Raw genomic sequence first — 22,102 nt, 5'->3', positions numbered from 1 at the left:
AACCCAGAAAAGTATCAAACTTTCATCTATACCATGAGAATCCCTGGTTGTAATATGACTAAATGTCCACCCTTGTGTTGTATATACCCACCCTTTTAAGAGATGGTAATACAGTGCTAAAGCATGATTTGTAGCATGGGCTGTCCCAGGTTGGAGCTAAAGTGGCTTTAGCCATTCCCACCTTACATACTCTATTACTGGCTTTAGTTCACTTAGTTTACTCCACTACTGGCTTTAGTTCATCTTCACCAAGTGTATAAGTTATTTTGGGGGTTACTGTTCCCCAGTAATACCTTACACTTTGCTGGATTAAAGCATAGCTGCCATTTTTCTGACCATCCCTGAAGTCTGTCTAGGCACTCTACTTGGCGGTGAACATTAACTACTCTACCAACTTTACATCATCTGCAAATTAAGAATCAAGCCCTCTATCCCTTCATTGATGTCATTTATGAAAATCAGAAACAACAGTCCTAATACTGATCCTTGGGGAATCCCACTTCTTACATCAACCTAATCTGAGGAATAACCTTTTATTACAACCTTCTGCCTCCTGCCCTGAAGCCATCCTACTATCCATCTAAGGATTTTCCCTCCCAAGTTAAGCGATGCTCTCGTGATTAGCCTTAATGGTTCAATGCACTCATTTGCTGCCTCCCTTAAGATTATAGAGTATATGCTATTAACCCCAAGAGCCTTACTGGCCTGTAGGCTGGAAAGTTTTTTTCATTAAATAATCATGTGAAATTTCAGTATCATTAATTACATATTTTTCAACTTCACTCCCATAATTTCTTTTTGAGATAAAGGGTTTTTCTTCTGTAAATATTGATGCAAAGTAACTGTTGAGTTCATCTGCAACATGAGCTGGGGTATCTAATACTATCCCATGTCCATTACATAAGGTCCGATTTGGTTTGGCCTTCTCTTTGCATTTATTTATATGCGAAAAATTCCTTATCCCCACTCTTTGCTGTCTTTGCCAGTGATTATAATTATGGGTTCTAAAGAATTAAAAAGTGAAATAAAAAGAAAACACTTTACTTAAACTATCATTAACTTGAAAATTGTGTTCCTGGAAAAAAAAATTGCTGAAGAATTTGGTATTCGCCAACAGGCTGTGTCAGATATAAAAAAACAAAAAGAGTCTATAAAGACATTTCCTTTAAATTTTGATCTGGGGAATGATAAAAGCAGTGTATTAAATAGAGCGACATTAAAAAAACTAAAAGAAGTGTTGCTGGAAGAAGCCATATTTAAGTGGTATTCACAGCAGTGATCAAGTTGCATCGGTGTGCCACATCAGCACCACATGATAAATGTATAAAAAGACAAAAGGCAATTAACAACATAAAAATTGTCTTTTTATAGTTTTTCAATAAAGGTTCTGCAGTGATTTTGTTTTATTTATATTCATCAGCACTACCTATATCATTAAATTTTCCATTTATTTGTGTTCTAATTTTTTTTTGTCTTTTAGGGCTTTTCTTTTACTGAAACAAAATATCTTTTGCTTCAGTAGTCTCGATGACATCTCCCCCAATTAGCATTAGTAGAGGCATATGATGCAAGAAAGCAAGTTTATGCCGCATCAGCCAAAAAAAAAAAAAAAAAAAACTTCCACTTCATCCCTCTGTTTGTTCGAAATACCTGTCCAGCTGAGTCTTAAATTGATTTAGGCTATCAACTTCCACAACAGAGGATGGAAGTCTGTTCCACCAACCAACTACCCGCTGGCTAAAGGCAAATTTCTGCACATCTATCCTACATCTGTCTTTCCTCAGTTTGAATTTATGCCCTCTCAGGTGATTATTCTGAGCAAGAGGAAGAATCCCATCAGCATTGAACATACTCAAACCATTCAAGGCTTTATACACCTCTATCAGATCACCTCATTGGTGCCTAGTCTCCAGACACTATAATTTGCAAAACTTAAGCCTTTCTTTGTAAGAGCAACCCTTTGTTCCATTCACTAATCTTGTTGCCCTTCTCTGTACTCGTTCCAGCAGCTCTCCATCCTTCTTGAAATGAGGCCTCCAGACCTGTATAGAGTACTCAAGGTGTGGCCTGACCATTGCCTTATACAAGGGAATAATCACCTCCTTATCCCTGCTAGAAAAATTCCTGTATATCATTGACAAGACACCATGAGCTACTCTTGCAGCCTGTCTGCATTGCTCACAGAACTTCATATCTGTCTGCACAATTACCCCCAGGTCCTTTTCATTCTCTACCACTGTCAGTGTAGTACCACAGAGTTGATATGTTGCTCTGGGGTTGCTGTTTCCCATATATAGTACTTTACATTTGTCAATGTTAAACTTCATTTGCCACCTCTCCGCCCATCTGCTCAACCTTTCCAGATCCTGTGGCAGCAGCATATCATCAGTAGTGTCCTTAACAACCCTGCCAACCTTTGTATCATCTGCAAACTTGGACATTAAGCTTGATATACCATCATCAATATTATTTATAAATACAGAAAACAATAATGGACCCAACACTGAACCCTGAGGGACTCCACTAATAATATTAGTCCACGATGAGCAGTGTGCATTGATTACCACTCTCTGTCTTCTCTCCCTCAACCACCCTTTTAACCATAGCAGCAATTTGCCTCCAATGCCACACTGCTCCAATTTGTGCAGCAGTCTTCCATGTGCAACAGTATCAAAAGCCTTTCTAAGATCCAAGTATATAGTATCAAAGTTATTCCCTGCATCCAGCTCTTTAGTGACTGCATCATAGTATCCAATCAAATTGGTCAGGCAAGACTTCCCCTTAACCAAACCATGCTGTGTCCGAGCTATAACTGAAATCTTGTCTAGATGATCTTGCAGTGCTTCTTTAACCAGTGCCTCCATTAATTTTCCTGGAACAGAAGTTAAACTCACAGGTCTATAATTACTTGTGTCAGCCTTTGACCTTCCTTTGTGAATTGGGGTCACATTTGCACATCTCCAGTCTATGGGTACCTCCCCTGAGTCCAAGGAAGCTCTCATAATTATGACTAAGGGTTTGCTTACTTCCTTTGCTGCCTCCTTTAATATAACTGGATAGATCCCATCCACCCCAGGTGCCTTTCTTGTGTTTATCTTCAACAATTTCTCCTCCACTTTACTCTCAGTTATTACAAGATTATCTAGCTTACTGCCAAAGTTGAATACACCTCTGGCATTCCCCTTGCTGAATAACTCCTCATGTGTGAATGCCAATGCAAAATATTCATTTAGTTTGTTATCTACCTGTTATCTACCTATCAACTGTTGAACCATTGATATCAAGTGGACCAATCTGATTCATCTCCTTCCTTCTAGAGTTTACATAAGTAAAAACCTCTTTGCTGTTTTTCTTTGCATCCTTTGCCAAAGATTTCTCATAATCTGCCTTTGCCTGCCTAACCTCCTTTGTGACTTGGTTACAGACCAGCTTATATCTATCAGAGGCTTCTGTGTCACTTGTTAATTTATATGTATCCCATGCATTTTTCTTCTCTGCCATGTGTCTCATTAGTTCATCTGACATCCATTAGGGCTTGAACCTTGAGCAGTATTTCTTAGTTGGTATGTAAAGCCTAGTAGCTTCCAAGATAAGTTCTTTGAATGCTTCCCATTTTGAATTTGCTATTGGTAACATCATCAGTAGGTTCCACTGTATAGAATTTAAATACTGTCTCAGACCATCGTAGTTGCCTTTACAAAAGCAATAACCCTTCCCTTTACGCCTGATGGTAGTTACCTCTTTGAGTAAATCCCACTTCAGCACACTGTGATCACTACCACCTAGTGGTTCCTTTATCTGCAGATTCTTAATGCATGAAGAATCACTACTGATAATCAAATCAAGTGTATTACTCCCTCTAGTTGCCTCCCGAACATGCTGATGTAGAAAACAATCATCCAATAAATCCACAAAAGCCTTGCTAGTGTGTGAGTGACCAACCCACAAATTCCAGTCAATATCTGGGAAATTAAAATCCCCCATTATAAGACTCTGATTTACTGGCCCACTCTATTTCCCTGTACAGTTTCTTATTATACTCATCAGAGTCATTAGGCCTATAGCACACTCCAACTCTCAATTTTGATCTCCCAATGCTTATGTCACACCAAACTGATTCGACACTGCACTGTCCAGCAATGTCGACTGGCTTCACTTCCTCGGATTTTATGTGTTTCTTAACTAATAGCATAACCCCTCCTCCCTCCCTATCCTGTCTATCCTTTCTGTAGACGTTGTACTCCCCGAATTCCAGTTCTGCATTCCTTATATCTGTGTGACACCATGCCTCTGATATCCCAACAATATCTGCCTTTGATGCTTTGAGCAATATCTCAAATTCATCAAATTTATTTACCAAACTCCTAGCATTGGTGTACACGCAAGTATACATGCACCTGTTCCTATTCTTAGCTACCCTAACACAATCCACGTGTTAACTTGTACTGCAATGACTCCCAGCAGTCTCTGAAATATCCTGCATTTTGTTTTCCAGGCTTCTGTTCATTCCAATAGAAGCAGTACAAGAATCACTTTCTCCTCTTCCAGTGGCTACTGTTAATCTATTAGTCTTTGTATCCCCCCGAGCTAGCAGTTTTCCGACCCACCTAACACTGCCTCAATATTACTGTGGATTAGCGAGAGTTTACTGTATATAGGCAAGGTAATTTCTTGACTGGGCATTTGTTGATCTGATCAAATGATGGTGCAGAATTCATTGATGGTTTGATTGACAAGTCATTGTTTTTCACTCAAAGACCATCTTTGAGTGAAACATTTCCCTCATGAAACCTTTGAAACCACTTGAAAACTGTTTTTTTATTTCATCATAGCATCATCTCTGTAAACATTAATGAGCATTTCATGGGGTTCTGTGGCTGGTTTTCCAGGTTCCCAGCGAAATTTAATGTTTGCATTGTATTCATATTTCACTTTTTTCAGTATATGCAACAAATGAGAAAACAAGTATTTATTCAAAGCAGCCTTTTGCTATATCAGCAAAATAAGAAGTTAAAACTTGGTGCAGGCATGCTTACAAGATGTTGTTAACCCTGCTCATAATCTTTTGGCTACTGCTATGCAATCAAGAATTATATGATCATTTACCAAACTTTTTTGGTAAAACTTGTATATATGAATTTATACTTTATTCACATTTTCATTTCTTTTTCTGACCCCACTGATCAAAATTCTGTGTAAATTTATTCTTCCATCCACGTTTTAGTTTGGGAATCTTAGAGATATTGGCTTATTATTATTTTTATTTTATTTTTCTAGATTTTTGAAAGTTGGACAGAGTAAGAGCCATACAACTATAAAACCTCCAGGAAAGGAAAATGCAACTCAACATAAATCATGGAGAAAAGCGATATTTCACAGAGTGCAAGTCCCATTGAAAAAGAATGAAGCTCTCCAAGGTATTAAACAACTAAAGCAGTAAAAATAAACAAAAAAATTACTGTTTGCTATTATCTACATAAAAATGGAAGTAATTGTTATTTTTAAGAGAAGTAACAAAAGTTATCTTCTGGAGAATAAAAGATTGGGGGGGGGAAAAGATGTTTTTTTTTTTAATCCAGGAAAACTGACCAGAGAACACACAATTTACAGATGAAATGTATACTGTTGTTGTTGTTATTTGGTTTTTAGTTGCATTAGCAGCTAAGGCCATATTGCTCCCGGAATATGCGGTGGTCATTCCCCGACCTTTCCGCATCCTCCGTATTTGGTGGTGACAGGCTCGAACCCCGGTCTAATCAAGAAGCATGTGCTACGTACTGCTGCTCCTTCCCACCTGGCTACGGAGGCGCCCAAATGTATACTATGAGCTACTTGTTCTAGTAACCCAAAACTTAAAAAAAAAATTTTTTTCTGTTTTTTTTCACTTCGTTCATTATTATTAACAGTTGGCTCATCCATATAAGGAAGTGGAATTGATGAAACTTGGGTTCAATCTGATCTGTTTGGATCTGCCATTGCACAAAAAATTTTGTTAGGAAAACATATAAAATATGCTATCAGAGCTTACTTTGTAGTCCCACTACAAGTTTTCTTTTATTTGTTTAATAAAGAGTTTCTAAAAGTGTCTGAAACCGTTTATTCTGGTGCATGAAAACCAAATATTCTTGTGCACATTGGGTCCTTTGTTTTACTGCCTTTAGAAAAACTGAAATATTTTCTCCCAGAATAGATTGATGTATGCATGACTTATTCCAAAATATGCTTCCAAAATATACTGGTCTTGAAGGACACTGATTCGAATATTTGGGAATAGTTTCTTTGAAGAAATTTCTCTGTTAAAAAAGATACTTGTATTTAGTATACTGGACATTGATCAAACACCAGAGCACATTTTAGTGCTTGATAAACTGCTTTTATTGCTCTATTGGTATTACAAGGAATTATTCTGCCATGCTTAAGTTCTTTTTGACTGTACCCAAACTAGCACATCTATTATCAGTAGAAGATGCGAATACACTAGCAAAAAAAGCAGATTCAAGACACCATGAATTACAAACATATATCCAGAGCTACGGATTCTTCAGTTAGCAAATTATTTAACATTTTTACAAATTTTACAAATTGTTAAAAAACAATTTTTACAAATTGTTTGGAAAAAAAAAAATAATAATTGCTGCATTTATATTTTTTCAATTTTAAGGAAATTGGGAATCGCCTGACAAATATTTTTAAACTGTCCAAATATAAAATTTCATGCTCTTGTGGGTAGCACAGTTGGTAGGATCTTTGTCCTCCCCACACCAGGAAGAAAAGAACTGAGCTTGAATCCCATTGATGGCGGGAGGAATTTTTACTGGTCTGTTTCACAACATGGCTGAGTTAGTTGGTCTCAGACGAGATGGCATAGTTTTTTCTTCCTGGAAACTCGGGGTTTTTCCTCTGGCAAACAGAAAATGGACCCAGAACACATACAATTTATAGACTGTATACAAGGAGAAACATGACCTTGGTTGTCAAAGTGCAACCAACAACATATAAAATTCCATGAAAATCCATCTGGAAGTTGAGGTGTTACATATGGATGGATAGATAGATAGATGGACATGGTAAAGACAATAGATGCATTATGCTTATATGGTAACATGGTAAAAAACTATGTAGAAACTTCCAAGCCTATAAAAATTCTAAACTGGGCAAAAAGTTCTTATCGATATAACACAATGGTGGCAGAAGTCGACTGTGGTTGTTTAGCAGCTACAAGGGCCAAGCAAAGAATAGGTGCACCAAATTAATCCGTGAATAACAAATAATTACTACACTACTAATTTTAAATCAGAAGTTTAAAAACAATAATTTAAAATCAATAAATAAAGTTTCACTTAGCGGCTCCCGAAAAAGCTTCTAGTTCAGTATATGTGTTATTTTAGTATGTGTTAATTAGAAAGCTTTATGCATTTCGTCTCATTTTAAAATGAGTGATTTTACTCAGCATCAAATTTTGTTTCAAATTAGACAAAACTGCAGCAGAAACCTGCAGAATGTTAAAAACAGATATATGTTTGACTTTTTCTTGAACTATATGTTGGAAAGTTTCATGGACTTTTTGTGTTTTGCATTTAAAGACTCAGTAGAAGACAACATTTCAAGAGTCACTTATCCTTCATAGGTGATCCTGCTATGGCCTCCTATCAACTTCAAAAACTCATTGATTCGATTGCTAATGATTTGATCAAGGGTGGTGGACATTTAACTATCTTCAAATTTGCCAGTAAAATTGGAATTACTTATGGAACATGTCGGTCAATTTTAATGATTGGCACAATCAAGCTTAGGGGTAGAATTTTTTTCAGCCTGGTCTCTGCTTGTTGACAGGAGAGGCTGCTTCAACGGGGATGGGGTACACTTAAATAGAAAGGGTGAAAAAATATTTGCTGATGCTATTGAGGCAGTGTTAGGTGGGTCAGAAAACTGCTAGCTTGAGGGGGATTACCCAGACTAAAAGGTTTGTTATTTTGTTTTTTAGGAGCATCAGCAACCAAGGCCACACTGCTCCGGGATACACGGTGGTCACTCCCTGAACTTTCCGCATCCTCCGTATTTGGTGGTGACGGGCTCGAACCCTGGTCTAATCAAGAAGCGTGTGCTACGCACTGCTGCTTTTTTGTTTTTTTTTTTTTTTTAGGAGCATTAGCAACTAAGGCCATATTGTTCCGGGGATATGCGGTGGTCATTCCCTGACCTTTCTGCATCCTCCGTATTTGGTGGGCACGGGCTCGAACCCCGGTCTAATCAAGAAGCGTGTGCTACGCACTGCTGCTCCTGCCCACCTGGCTACGCAGGCGCCACGCACTGCTGCTCCTTCCCACCTGGCTACGGAGGCGTCGACTAAAAGGTTAACAGTGGCCGCAGGCAGAGGCAAAAGTGATTCTTGCACTGCTTCTATTAAAATCAGCAGCAGCCTGGAAAGCAAGGCAATTTAGATTTCCAGGACTGCTGGGAGTCATAGTGGAACAAATAAATACATGGGCTGTGTTAGGGTAACTAAGAGTAGAAACAGGTGCATGTATACTTGCATGTGCACAATGCTAGGAGTATAGTTAATAAATTTGATGAGCTTGAAGTGCTAGTCAATACATCAAAAGCAGATATTGTTGGGATATCAGAGATGTGGTGTCACATAGACATAAGCAGTTCAGAATTGGAATTTGGAGAGTACAATGTCTACAGAAAGGATAGACAAGACAGGAAGGGAGGAGGGGTTATGCTGTTAGTTAAGAAACATAAAATCTAAGGATGTGCATCCAATTGATGTTTGTGGACAATGCAATGTTGAGTCTGTTTGGTGTGAAATAAGCACTGGGAAAGAAAAAATGAGAGTAGGTGTGTGTTACAGGCCTAATGAATCTGATGAGTATAATGAGCAATTGTGCAGAGAAATAGAGTAGGCCAGTAAATCAGAATGTCTTATAATGGGGGATATTAACTTTCCAGATATCGACTGGAACTTGTGGTTTGGTCACTCACACACTAGCAAGACTTTTGTGGATTTATTGGATGACATGTTTTCTACAGCAACATGTTCGAGAGGCAACCAGAGGGAGGAATACTCTTGATCTGATTATCATCAGTGATTATTCATGTATTAAGAATCTGCAGATAAAGGAAACACTGGGCGACAGTGATCACAATGTATTGATGTGGTAATTACTTAAAGATGTAACTACCATCTAAAGATGTAACTACCACCATTCGTAAAGGTGACTAGAGGGGTCTCAGACAGTTTTTAAATTCTGTACAGTGGGATCAACTGGTTACCAATGTTAAATTCAATGGGAAGCCTTCAGGGACTTAATTTTGGAGGCTACTAGGCTTTTCATTCCAACTAAGAAATACTGTTCAAGGTTTAAGCCTAAATGGATGTCATATGAACTAATGAAGCTCGTGGCAGAGAATAAAAATGTATGGGATGCATATAAAGTATCAGGTGACACAGAAGCTTATGGCAGATATCAACTAGTCTGTAATCAAATCACAAAGGAGGTTAGGCAGGCTAAGGCAGGTTACTAGAAATCCTTGGCAAAGGATGCAAAGAAAAACGGCAAAGAGTTCTTTACTTATGTAAACTCTAGAAGGAAAGGGATGAATCAGATTGGACCACTTATTATTATTATTAGCCATAAGATGCAAGGAAGCCTGAGCTTCCTTGTGCTGCACCAGCCAAAAAAAAAAATCCTGTGTTACGCAGAGAGAAAGAGAGAAGGGAATCACCAAAAAAGCAATAAAGAGAAGAATGATGATATCCAGCTCAGGACACTGGGTTTGCCAAGCCCATACTCATGAGGGTTGACAATTGATGATCATGCTCAGGTAGCTGATAAACTGAATGAGTATTTTGCATCTACATTCAGATGTAAGGAGTTATTCAATGAGGGAAGTGCCAGAAGTTTATCAAACTCTAACAGGGAGCTAAGTGATTTTGTAATAACTGAGAGCAAAGTGGAGGAGAAATTGTTGGAGTTAAACATAAAAAAAATTCTGGGGTGGATAGGATCTATCCAGTTATATTAAAGGAGGCAGCAAAGGAAGTAAGCAAATGCTTAGCCATAATTATAAGAGCTTCCTAGGACTCAGGGGAGGTCCCCATGGATTGGAGGTGTGCAAATGTATCACCAATTCACAAAGGGGATTCAAAAGGTGACACAACTAACTATAGACCTGTTAGTTTAACTTGTCTTCTGGAGAAAATAATGGAATCATTGGTTAAAGAAGCATTGCAGGATCATCTAGACAACACTGCAGTAATAGTTAAGACACAGCATGGGTTTGTTAAAGGGAAGTCTTGTCTGATCAATTTGATTGGATACTATGTGGTCACAAAGAAACTGAATGCCAAAAATAATTTTGATATCATATTCTTTGATTTCAGGAAAGCTTTTGATACTGTTGCAAATGAAGACTGCTGTACAAATTGGAGAGATATGGCATTAACGGTAAGTTGCTATAATGTATAAAGGGATGGTTGAGTGAGAAACGACAGAGAGTGGTAATCAGTGGACACTGCTTTTTGTGGACAAATGTTAAGTGGAGTTCCCCAGGGTTTGGTGTTGGCCCATTGTTGTTTTGTATATATATCACTGATATTGATGAAGGTATATCAGGCTTAATATCGAAGTTTGCAGATGATACAAAGGTTGGCAGGGTTGTTAACAGTAGTAAAAACAGTGTGCTACTTCAACTGGATCTAGATAGGTTGGACAAATGGGCTGAGAAGTGGCAACTGAAGTTTAACATTGACAAATACAAAGTCCTGCATATGGGTAGCAATAACTGAAGAGAAACGTACCAGCTGTGTGGTGCTACACTCAGGGAAGTGGAGAATGAAAAAGACCTGTGGGGTAATTGTGCAGTCGAATATGAAGTTCGCTGAGCAGTGCAGATGTGCTGCCAGGGCAGGTCATTGAGTCTTGTCAATGATATATAGGAATTTTGCTAACAGGGACAGGGAGGTGATTATCCCTTTATACAAGGCAATGGTCAGGCCAAACCTAGAGTACTGTGTACAGGTCTGGAGGCCTCATTTTAGGAAGGATGTAGAGTTGCTAGAACGAGTACAAAGGAGGACAACAAGATTGGTGAGGGGGAACAAAGGGGTTCTCTTACCAAGAAAGGCTTAAGTTCTGCAAATTGCAGCACTTGGAGAGTAGGCACCTGTGAGGTGATCTGATTGAGTTGTATAAGGCTTTGAATGGCTTGAGCAAGCTGAATGCCGATGGGATTCTTTCTCTTGCTCAGATTAAGAACCTGAGGGGGCACAAATTCAAATTGAGGAAAGACAGTTGTAGAATAGATGTATGGAAATTTGCCTTCAGCCAGCGGGTAGTTGGTTGGTGGAACCGACTTCCATATTTTGTTGTGGAATTTGATAGCCTAAATAAATTTAAGGCTGAGCTGGACAGGCATTTGGAATGAATGGAGGGGTGAAATGGGAGGGTTTTTTTTTTTTGGCTTATGCTGCATAAGCTTGCTTTCTTTCATCATATGCCTTTACTAATGTTAATGCTAATAAATGAATCTCCTGTTTATCTATGCTGTTAACAGAAAGTGGAAAGTTCTTGTATGTCAGGGTCTTTGTTAATATGCTACCTGCTGACCCACACTTTTATTTCTTCCATCACTACTGGTGATGAATTGCATGTATGGCTCTGACCCAGAAATAAAGGCACAGTTCTCTCAGTGGAAGATTTCATCTTCTTTAATTAAACAAAAAAAAAAGACAATCTCGATCAAACATGAAGATCATGCATATTATATTTTTGACTCTCAGGGGATTGTCCATTATGAATTTCTCCTGTGTAGTAAAACAATGAACCAGGAATATAGGAAACTATGATGATTGCACAATGCTGTTTGGAGAAAATGTCCAGAAAGGTGGGGTTTTTTGAAGAATAGGTGTTTGTATCAAAACAATGCCCTTGCACAGTTGATGTGTTCCATTCAAGAATTTATTGTAAATCTCTCTATCACTGAGGTCCCCCCCCTCCATATTTACTTCATTTAGCTCCTTGTGATTTTTTTTGAGTCTCAAGCTTAAAGTCTCTTTGAAAGGGCACGGATTTGTAACAATCGAGGAAATCATTCAGAATGAAACACAGGAACTATTACCAATTCCAAAAGAGTCTTATGACAAATGCCTCCAGAAGTTGTAGAAGCAAGCATTGGGATTGATGCATACAGTATAAAGGGATCCACTTCAAAGGGATCAATCTGAATAGCCATTAAACTTCATTTTAGCATTAGCATTAGTAAAGGCATATGATGCAAGAAAGGAAGCTTATGCAGCATCAGCCAAAAAAAAAAAAAAAAAAAAAACCCACTTCCATTTCATCCCTCTGTTCATTCAAAATACCTGTCCAGCTCAGCCTTGAATTTATTTAGGCTATCAACTTCCACAACAAGGGATGGAAGTCTGTTCCACCAACCAACTACCCGCTGGCTAAAGGCAAATTTCTGCACATCTATCCTACATCTGTCTTTCCTCAATTTGAATTTTTCTGAGCAAGAGGACGAATTCCATCAGCATTGAGCATACTCAAACCATTCAAGGCTTTATACACTTCTATCAGATCACCTCGTTGGTGCCTAGTCTCCAGACACTAATTTGCAAAACTTAAGCCTTTCTTTGTAAGAGCAACCCTTTGCTCCATTCACTAATCTTGTTTCCCTTCTCTGTACTCGTTCCAGCAGGTCTCCAGCCTTCAGACCTGTATAGAGTACTCAAGGTGTGCCTTACCATTGCCTTATACAAGGGAATAATCACCTCCTTATCCCTGCTAGAAAAATTCCTGTATATCATTGACAAGACACCATGAGCTACTCTTGCAGCCCGCCTGCATTGCTCAGAGAACTTCATATCTGCCTGCACAATTACCCCCAGGTCCTTTTCATTCTCTACCACTGTCAGTGTAGTACCACAGAGTTGATATGTTGCTCTGGGGTTGCTGTTTTCCATATGTAGTACTTTACATTTGTCAATGTTAAACTTCATTTGCCACCTCTCAGCCCACTACCAACCTTTCCAGATCCTGTTGCAGCAGCATAGTGTCAGTAGTGTCCTTAACAACATTGCCAACCTTTGTATCGTCTGCAAACTTGGACATTAAGCTTGATATACCATCCTCAATATTATTTATAAATACAGAAAACAATAATGAACCCAATACTGAACCCTGAGGGACTCCACTAATAACATTTGTCCACAATGAGCAGTGTCCGTTGATTACCATTCTCTGTCTTCTCCCCCTCAACCACCCCTTTAACCATAGCAGCAATTTGCCTCCAATGCCACACTGCTCCAATTTGTGCAGCAGTCTTTCATGTGCAACAGTATCAAAAGCCTTTCTAAGATCCAAATATATAATATCAAAGTTATTCCCTGCATCCAGTTCTTTTGTGACTGCATCATAGTATCCAATCAAATTTGTCAGGCAAAACTTTCCCTTAAAAAACCCGTGCTGTATTTGAGCTATAATTGAAGACTTGTCTAGATGATCCTGCAGTGCTTCTTTAACCAGTGCCTCCATTAATTTTCCTAGAACAGAAGTTAAACTCACAGGTCTATAATTACTTATGTCAGCCTTTGACCCTGCTCTGTGAATTGGGGTCACATTTGCACATCTCCAGTCTATGGGTACCTCTCCTGAGTCCAAGGAAGCTCTCATAATTATGGCTAAGGGTTTGCTTACTTCCTTTGCTGCCTCCTTTAATATAACTGGATAGATCCCATCCACCCTTGGCGCACGATAGCCTTAGATGCTGATGCGCCATTAAACTTCCAATAACTAACTAACTAAACCATCTACCCCAGGTACCTTTCTTGTGTTTATCTTCAACAATTTCTCCTCCACTTTACTCTCAGTTATTACAAGATTATCTAGCTTACTGCCAGAGTTGAATACACCTCTGGCATTCCCCTTGCTGAATAACTCCTCATGTATGAATGTCAATGCAAAATATCCATTTAGTTTGTTAGCTACCTTAGCAGGATCATCAACTGTTGAACCATCGATATCAAGTTGACCAATCTGATTCGTCCCCTTCCTTCTAGAGTTTACATAAGTAAAGAACTCTTTGCTGTTTTTTTCTTTGCATCCTTTGCCAAAGATTTCTTGTAATTTGCCTTCGCCTGCCTAACGTCCTTTGTAACTTGGTTACAGATCAACTTATATCTATCATAGGCTTCTGTGTCACATGTTAATATATATGTATTCCATGCATTTTTCTTCTCTGCCACGTGTCTCATTAATTCTTCTGACATTCATTTAGGCTTAAACCTTGAACAATATTTCTTAGTTAGTATGTAAAGCCTAGTAGCTTCCAAGATAAGTTCTTTGAATGCTTCCCATTTTGAATTTGCTGTTGGTAACATCATTAGTTGGTCCCACTGTATAGAATTTAAATACTGTCTCAGACCATCGTAGTCACCTTTACCAAAGCAAAAACCCTTCCCTCAAAGAGGTAACTACCATCAGGGGATGGTAGTTACCTCTTTGAGTAAATCCCACTTCAGCGCACTGTGATCCCTGCCACCTAGTGGTTCCTTTATCTGCAGATTCTTAATGCATGAAGAATCACTACTGATAATCAAATCAAGAGTATTACTCCCTCTAGTTGCCTCCCGAACATGCTGATATAGAAAACAATTATCCAATAAATCCACAAAAGCCTTGCTAGTGTGTGAGTGACCAACCCACAAATTCCAGTCAATATCTGGGAAATTAAAATCCCCCATTGTAAGACTCTCTGATTTACTGGCCCACTCTATTTCCCTGTACAGTTTCTTATTATACTCATCAGAGTCATTAGGCCTATAGCACACTTACTCTCAATTTTGATCTCCCAATGCTTATGTCACACCAAACTAATTCGACACTGCACTGTCCAGCGATGTCGACTGGCTTCACTTCCTTGGATTTTATGTGTTTCTTAACTAATAGCATAACTCCGCCTCCCTTCCTATCCTGTCTATCCTTTCTGTAGACGTTGTACTCCCCAAATTCCAGTTCTGCATTCCTTATATCTGTGTGACACCATGCCTCTGATATCCCAACAATATCTGCCTTTGATGTTTTGAGCAATACCTCAAATTCATCAAATTTAATTACCAAACTCCTAGCATTGGTGTACACGCAAGTATACATGCACCTGTTCCTATTGTTAGCTACCCCAACACAACCCATGTGTTTACTTTTACCGCAGGGGCTCTCAGCAGTCTCTGAAATATCCTGCATCTTGTTTTCCAGGCTGCTGCTCATTCCAATAGAAGCCGTGCAAGAATCACTTTCACATCTGCCAGTGGCTACTGTTAATCTATTAGTCCTTGTATCCCCCCCCAAGCTAGCAGTTTTCCGACCCACCTAACACTGCCTCGATAGTATCAGCAAATATTCTTGCACCCTTTCTATTTAAGTGTATCCCATCCTTGTAGAAGCAGTCTCTCCTGTTAACAAGTACAGACCAGACCGAAAAAAATTCTACCCCTTGAGCCTTGCAAAATCTTTCCAGGGCCGAATTGATTGACAAGGCTCTCATCATATACTCCCTCCTATCGTGTCTGGGCAGAATTGCAGACACTTTCAAATTCAACCCTAATTCATGGCCATTTTTTCAACAGTGACCTGTACTTGTTAAGTAATTAAGTAATTAGTTCAGTCCCCGAACTTTTTTATCACGTCTCATATGCTTTAATTAAATTTTGGATAGTAAGTCATCTAGTAACTTATTAAGCGATCTTGGAAAATATTTGTATAGCATTTGAAATCTTTATATTGAAAATAAAAGAATGTAATAAAAGAAAAAAATTGAAAATAAAATATTGAAAAGAAAGAAAGAAGGATTACCTTGAAGAGTAATAAAACTTATTAACCCATTAAAGAATGTGTTTCTAGACAGTTTGTAGGCCAACTGGAGTGAGTTTTTTGAGAAATTTGGAATTGGAAGTTTTGTGAAAATTTAAAAACTCTGTACATAAAATTTTTTTAATATTTTTTCCTAATTTGACTTTATAGCTGAACATTAATCATTATTGTCAAAAATAAAATCAGGATCAAAATTTTATAAAAAAGAAAAAAATTATGAAAAAGAAAAACCTTCTCTTAAAAAAATATATAAACTAGTTGCTACTTTTTTGATGATATGTGAATTACTTAATTCAGTTTTTATCAACTCCTGGATCTTAATTTCAGAGAATTTCTTGAAGTTCGGTTTTTTTATGCCCACATCATCTCAAACCTGGTTGAAGGGCTGTGCCCTTCTACACTGATTTACAAAACTATCTTAAATATAAAAATAGCTATATTACTTGTAAATATCATTAATATTGCCACATCCCTGTAGGAGGTTAAAGACAACCTTTATATATACAGATGCAATTTGTTGACATTGCATTAAAACAACCTTCAAAACATAATATATACTATGTGTGATCAAAGAGTTCAGGGATGGAACTAATGTTTGGGAAATAATAATGCTTAATAATAATGCTTCATCAAGCAGATGGATCTTCTTCAGAGTGGACTTCTTGATACTGCATACACTAATTTCTAATACTTCTGTAACTTCTGAAGGCATTCATGACAGGATTCTTTTGGATTTTCTAATAGTTTGTGTTGCATTCTGAATAATTTCCTCAGTTGTTACAAATCTGTTGCTTTTTAAGGGGGATTTGAGCTTGGGAAACAAAAAAAAAAAAAAAATCACAGGAGTGAAATCTGATGTGTGGCAGATGGGAGGCCACAGTGATGGAGTGCTTTGCAAGAAAGCCTTGAATTGAAAGTGCCTATTGTGGAGGGGCATTGTTATGATGCAAGTGCCAATTCCCTGAAGCCCACTTTTCCAGCTGTTTTATTTGAATAGCATTGCATAATAACTGTAACTGTGTTGTAGTGTTCCTGGTTCACTGTTTGACTATACCTGAGAAGTTCATAATGAACAATACCATGTGTCTGTCAAAAAAAAAATACAAGAAGCATGATTTTTACATTTGATCTAGATTGTCTTTATTTTTTGAGCCTTGTAGAAGAGGAAGTCTTCAGCTGAGAGAACCGAGCCTTTGTTTGGGTCATAACTATACCTATAATTCATCACCAGTAATGATGGATGAAATGAAGTGTGGGTCAGCAGCAGTACATTGACAAAGATCCTGATATGCGATGCACAGAATAGGCTGAAACAGATTGCATTCTCAAATCTTGTTTTAAAATTGATTGACATTCTCCATGAGAAATACAAGTTGATTATCAACTTCGTGGATAGTTAAACATTGATCACTCCTGATCAGTCCATAAATGCAAGCAATTGAATCATTTGTTTTTGAAGTAGAAAGGTGGCCAGAGTGAGGATCATCTCTGATGGATAAACTGCTCTTTGTAAACTTTGAAAACCACTAAAATGTCTTCAAATGGCACATAGCATCTTCTCTAAAAGCTGTTTTTAACATTTTGTGGGTTTCCATTGCACTTGTCCCTAATTTGAAACAAAATTTGATGCATATTTCCTGCTCAATAAATTACTCACTTGAAATGTAGCACCTTAACATAAAGTGCCTTCTCTTCTTCAACTTGCACTAATTCAGACTGACTGCAGGTAAACAGGTCATAGATGAGTCACCAAATGTGTGATAAGTCATAACTTGCTATAATGCCACAATTCTGAGGTACACTGTTAATCCCAAAGTTTTTGATGTAAAAAAAAAAGTAAAGTGCAGCCATTATCAACCCACTGCAGGATGGAAGTCTCCTCAACAATTCATGCTGAGGGAAATGGACCATAATCTGCCATGCTGGTCCAGTGCGGGTTGGCAAATCAACCATATTCAGCAGTCAGGGTCTTGAACCCCGTTCTAACTCAAAGAGCGTGTTCTACTGCACTCCCACTCCTGACCACTCGGCTACGGATCCTACCAGGCATCTACCCTGTTCTTCAAGCTCTCATAAAGGCCCATTACAACACTGATTTGGCACCCAATTTCTTGACACTCCTTACATCGAGCACACACAAAGACATTCCCCTTGGCAATATCATAGTTCCACAAACATCAAACAAGCAGTACATTTCAAAAGGCAGTGATTCAAAGGAAAACCGCCCACCTCAGTTCTCCCCTGATTTTGATGACACCTCATCAAATATATGTCATCAGTACATTTATACTACACAGAATGTATAGGAAATTCCATATATATATATATATATGTTTTCAATCCCAAAAGGTTTAAAACTGCCATTTATATTTTTTATTTACCTCTGTAAATTATTGTTTACAATAATTTACAGAGGTAAATAATTTTAGATACACCATAGACACTCTTGAAAAAACTACAAAGTAGTTGTTGTGGGCATCATTTGCTCTTTCTCATATTGTGCTCTGCCTTCACGACGAGTTGCCATGATACTGCACTACCTCAAATAAGTAACGCTTCACTAATAGAGAAGACTATTGTTACTTATTCTCAGTGAGTACCACCACTCAGACATGTTTCAAGGCTATTGGCCTATCATCAGTGGGTGGGCAGGTACCCTAGTATTGCAGACATGACGACCCAGTTGTGAAGTTAATCGCACAATATGAGCAAAGAAGCAAATGAAAGAGCAAATGATGCCCACAACAACTACTTTGTAGTTTTTTTAAGAGTGTCTATGGTGTATCTAAACACCAATATTATATAGATTCTAAACTCTTAAAGTATTATGCCATGTGCATTTAATGATTTTAAATATTATCTTATACACCTTTTGGCATCTCTCATATTGTGCGATTAACTTCACAACTGGGTCGTCATGTCTGCAATACTAGGGTACCTGCCCACCCACTGATGATAGGCCAGTAGCCTTGAAACATGTCTGGGTGGTGGTACTCACTGAGAATAAGTAACAATAGTCTTCTCTATTAGTGAAGCGTTACTTATTTGAGGTAGTGCAGTATCATGGCAACTCGTCGTGAAGGCAGAGCACAATATGAGAAAGAGCAAATGATGCCCACAACAACTACTTTGTAGTTTTTTTAAGAGTGTCTATGGTGTATCTAAACACCGATATTATGTAAATTATTGTGCATCTCTCCAAATCACTTGAATACGAATTGGGAATTCTGATTCAATTCACTCATTTCTTTTTAAAATTGTGATCTATATTGAGATCTTTTATTAACTTGTTTTGCAACACATCATTTCTTTTTTTATTCTGAAAAGATTATATTGCAGTTTTGTTTGGTATCAAAAGACTATCATAAATTAGAAACTGAATTTATTTATAATTTCAGTAATAAATGAAACAAATAATATCATAATTTGTTTCATTTGTTATTGTTATTATTATTGTTGGGATATATAATTTATTATTTGTTTGTTGTATCTTAAAAACATATCAGATTACATACATTGTTTTAACTCTTAAAGGTACAGGCTTAGGTGAAACCAAGAATGGTAGTGTAACAGATCTGAGGGAAAAGAGATCTTCTGCAGCATTGCGAGCCTTATGGAAGAAAGCTATAATGGAACAAGTAATTCTGATACGCATGGAAAAAGAAAATTTAAAGATCAAATGTAAGTTAGATTAATGATTAAAATTAACACGCTTTAAAAAATATTCATTTGAAAAATAGTAATTTTAAATGGCAAGTGGCATTAGTTATTTTTAATTTTAAAGTTCTAAGAAAATGTTAATTTATAATAGTTCCCTTTTTCAATATGCTTGTATTTGAAGTATTTATCAACTAAATAGGAAATATACTGAGAAAACACTTACATTTAAATTTCGTTATACTTGATATTTTTATATTAAGTATTCCAATTATCAAACTTATACACTTGGCATATTACTATAGAACTTCCTTGAATTCTCCTGGATAATTTTCTATAAAGACTGTTTAATTGAATAAATCAAAAAAAAAAAAAAAAAAGTTCTTGAAAAAACATTTTATAGGAGCTTAGTTATATCAGATACAAATTTAATCACTGTCAGTTTTACAATATATCATTTAATGAATGTGGAGATACTGTGATGGGATCTTCTTTTTTTTTTGTTTGTTTTTGTGACAGAGTACTTCTCTCTCTCTCTCTTCTTATTCTGCTAATAAACAATCTATGGGTGAACTTAAAATACACCCCCACACATTAAACTGATCTTTTGGACAAAGCTGTTATTAGTATTAATGTTCAGTGTGGTGTAAAAATGTCACAGTTTTTATACCAGTGAATTATAGGTAGATATGGCACATGTAGATATGAACAACTTCAGTGGTTTGGACATGTGAATCAGATGAAACAACAATAGCTGCATAATGTAGTATTGACAGGAAGAATTGGAGATAAGAGACCACCAGGAAGACCCAAAAAAGAATGGCTCCAATGTCTAAAGGAGAACACACGCTTTCAGAGCTACTGACAAATGATGAGAGATTCAAAAGACTGACAACAATGGAGGTCAGTATCCAAAAAAGGGACTCAACCCGGGCTAAACAGAAGAGTAGAATGATGATGATGGCACATGAGTAAAACAGCACAAACATAAGGTTGATATTATATAGATGTTAAGAAAAAGTGTTATAACAGAAGTAGCCTATATGTGTTTTAGTTAGAAAGCACTGTTATTTCAACTGTAGTATTTCCACAAATGTAACTGAGCCACTTGATAAGTTACTAGTACATAGACACCTTTGACTTGTGCTGTGGTTGTCAGATAGAATGGATGCAATTTTTGTGCTTCTGAGGAACTGGTTTTGAAGATTGGTCAAGGACACTTGCACTCAAGTAGGAGTTTTTGGTAAATTTTAAATGTGTTTCAGTTTCTTTCTGTTTTATATTTGAGTTAAGCTTGCAGTATTCATTGTGTTGAATGTATAGTTATTATTACTTTTAAATTGAATAATTAGTTCAAAAGTTGCATTAAATCTTTCACAGATTCAGCAGAAGCGTAAAAATCAGTAGCAGAAATTCATAATTTACAACAGCTTATAATTAATTTGCAATTCTGAATTTAAAATTTTAATGTAGGATATTTTGTGATATTTCAATTTAATTTTATCTAGCAGTAAATATGGTTTCCACTAGAAGTGGTAAGCCTAGCATGACTCAGGATAGCAAGAATCAGAAGCAAATTACCACTATTGATTCAAGGTTTTATTGCTGTCACTTACTATGGCATATATGCAGAGCTTTCCTTTAGCTAATGATGCATTTTGCATGTTAGATGTAGGGATTATGGCAATCTTGAATCAAAACTCTGACAAACTGTTGGATGAGAGCGAGCCTCTGAGAAAGTGAATAAATACCATGAAGAGTAAATCTGGACCCAGGAGTTACATGAGTTTTCAGTACTACACAAAGTGGCTATTTCCTAAATATTTTGGCCTCAGAGATGGATCATGAGGCACTGACTGCTTTTCTGGATGAGTTAATTTTAAATTTGGAGACTCAATTGTTAGGAAAGGCTAGGAATATTTTCTATAATAAAGACAGATGAAACAGGGACAGTTTGTGTGTGATATAAAAATCAATTATGTTATTAGCTGGTTTTCAGTTTTTAATTGTACTAAAGGATATATGGTTAACTATGCGGGAACTAATGACCCCTAAAAATAAACTGAAGACTTGGTCACAAAATATAATGTCATGCTTGAAAAGTGCCCAGTGTAAATCAGTGTTATTGTGTCTGAAATTCTGCCCAGACACAACAAAAGGGATTATATAGTGAGAGATTTGTCAGTTAACTTTAGACCGGAGGGACCCTGTAAGGAGAAAAATTTCTCTCAGAATGGTTTGCCTTAGTTGGTAGAAGGATTTGTTTAATGAAGGTGAAATTTGCTTAAAAAAAATTGGTGCAAGGGTCTTTGCTAATGTCATAGATGAGAACTTAAGGATTAAGGGGAACTGCTGATTTTCAGAAGGAACTGGATAGAGGTTAGTGATGTGGACCAAGATTCTTGCATTACTTTGAATTTTCCTATTCAGTTATACAACAACATGGTACAATTTAGCCATAGTAGCCCTTATGCAATTAAACCTCCACTCCACCAACCAACTGTACAATAACATGAAAAGCAGTAAGGGTAGTAGTACAGAATTTGTTGTGGGTTTGTATAATATTAATA

The 22,102-nt window shown here is 37.2% G+C and overlaps 1 protein-coding gene across 2 annotated transcripts in view; it reads left to right on the top strand.

The window, feature by feature from the left end:
• LOC150080729 (TBC1 domain family member 1-like) overlaps positions 1–22,102 on the top strand; it is a 339,728-nt gene that overhangs the window by 199,371 nt on the left and 118,255 nt on the right. For both annotated transcript variants that reach the window (XM_090381763.1, XM_090381761.1), the window contains 2 exons: positions 5,278–5,417; positions 19,410–19,556. In XM_090381763.1, the coding sequence (XP_090237889.1) occupies positions 5,278–5,417; positions 19,410–19,556 (287 nt within the window). The remainder of the gene's footprint in view (positions 1–5,277; positions 5,418–19,409; positions 19,557–22,102) is intronic.

The sequence above is a fragment of the Mastigoproctus giganteus genome, chromosome 9 (assembly GCF_048544385.1).
Source record: "Mastigoproctus giganteus isolate SK-2022 chromosome 9, ASM4854438v1, whole genome shotgun sequence".
NCBI lineage: Eukaryota > Metazoa > Arthropoda > Arachnida > Uropygi > Thelyphonidae > Mastigoproctus > Mastigoproctus giganteus.
This window is presented reverse-complemented; position numbering and strand designations above follow the sequence as displayed.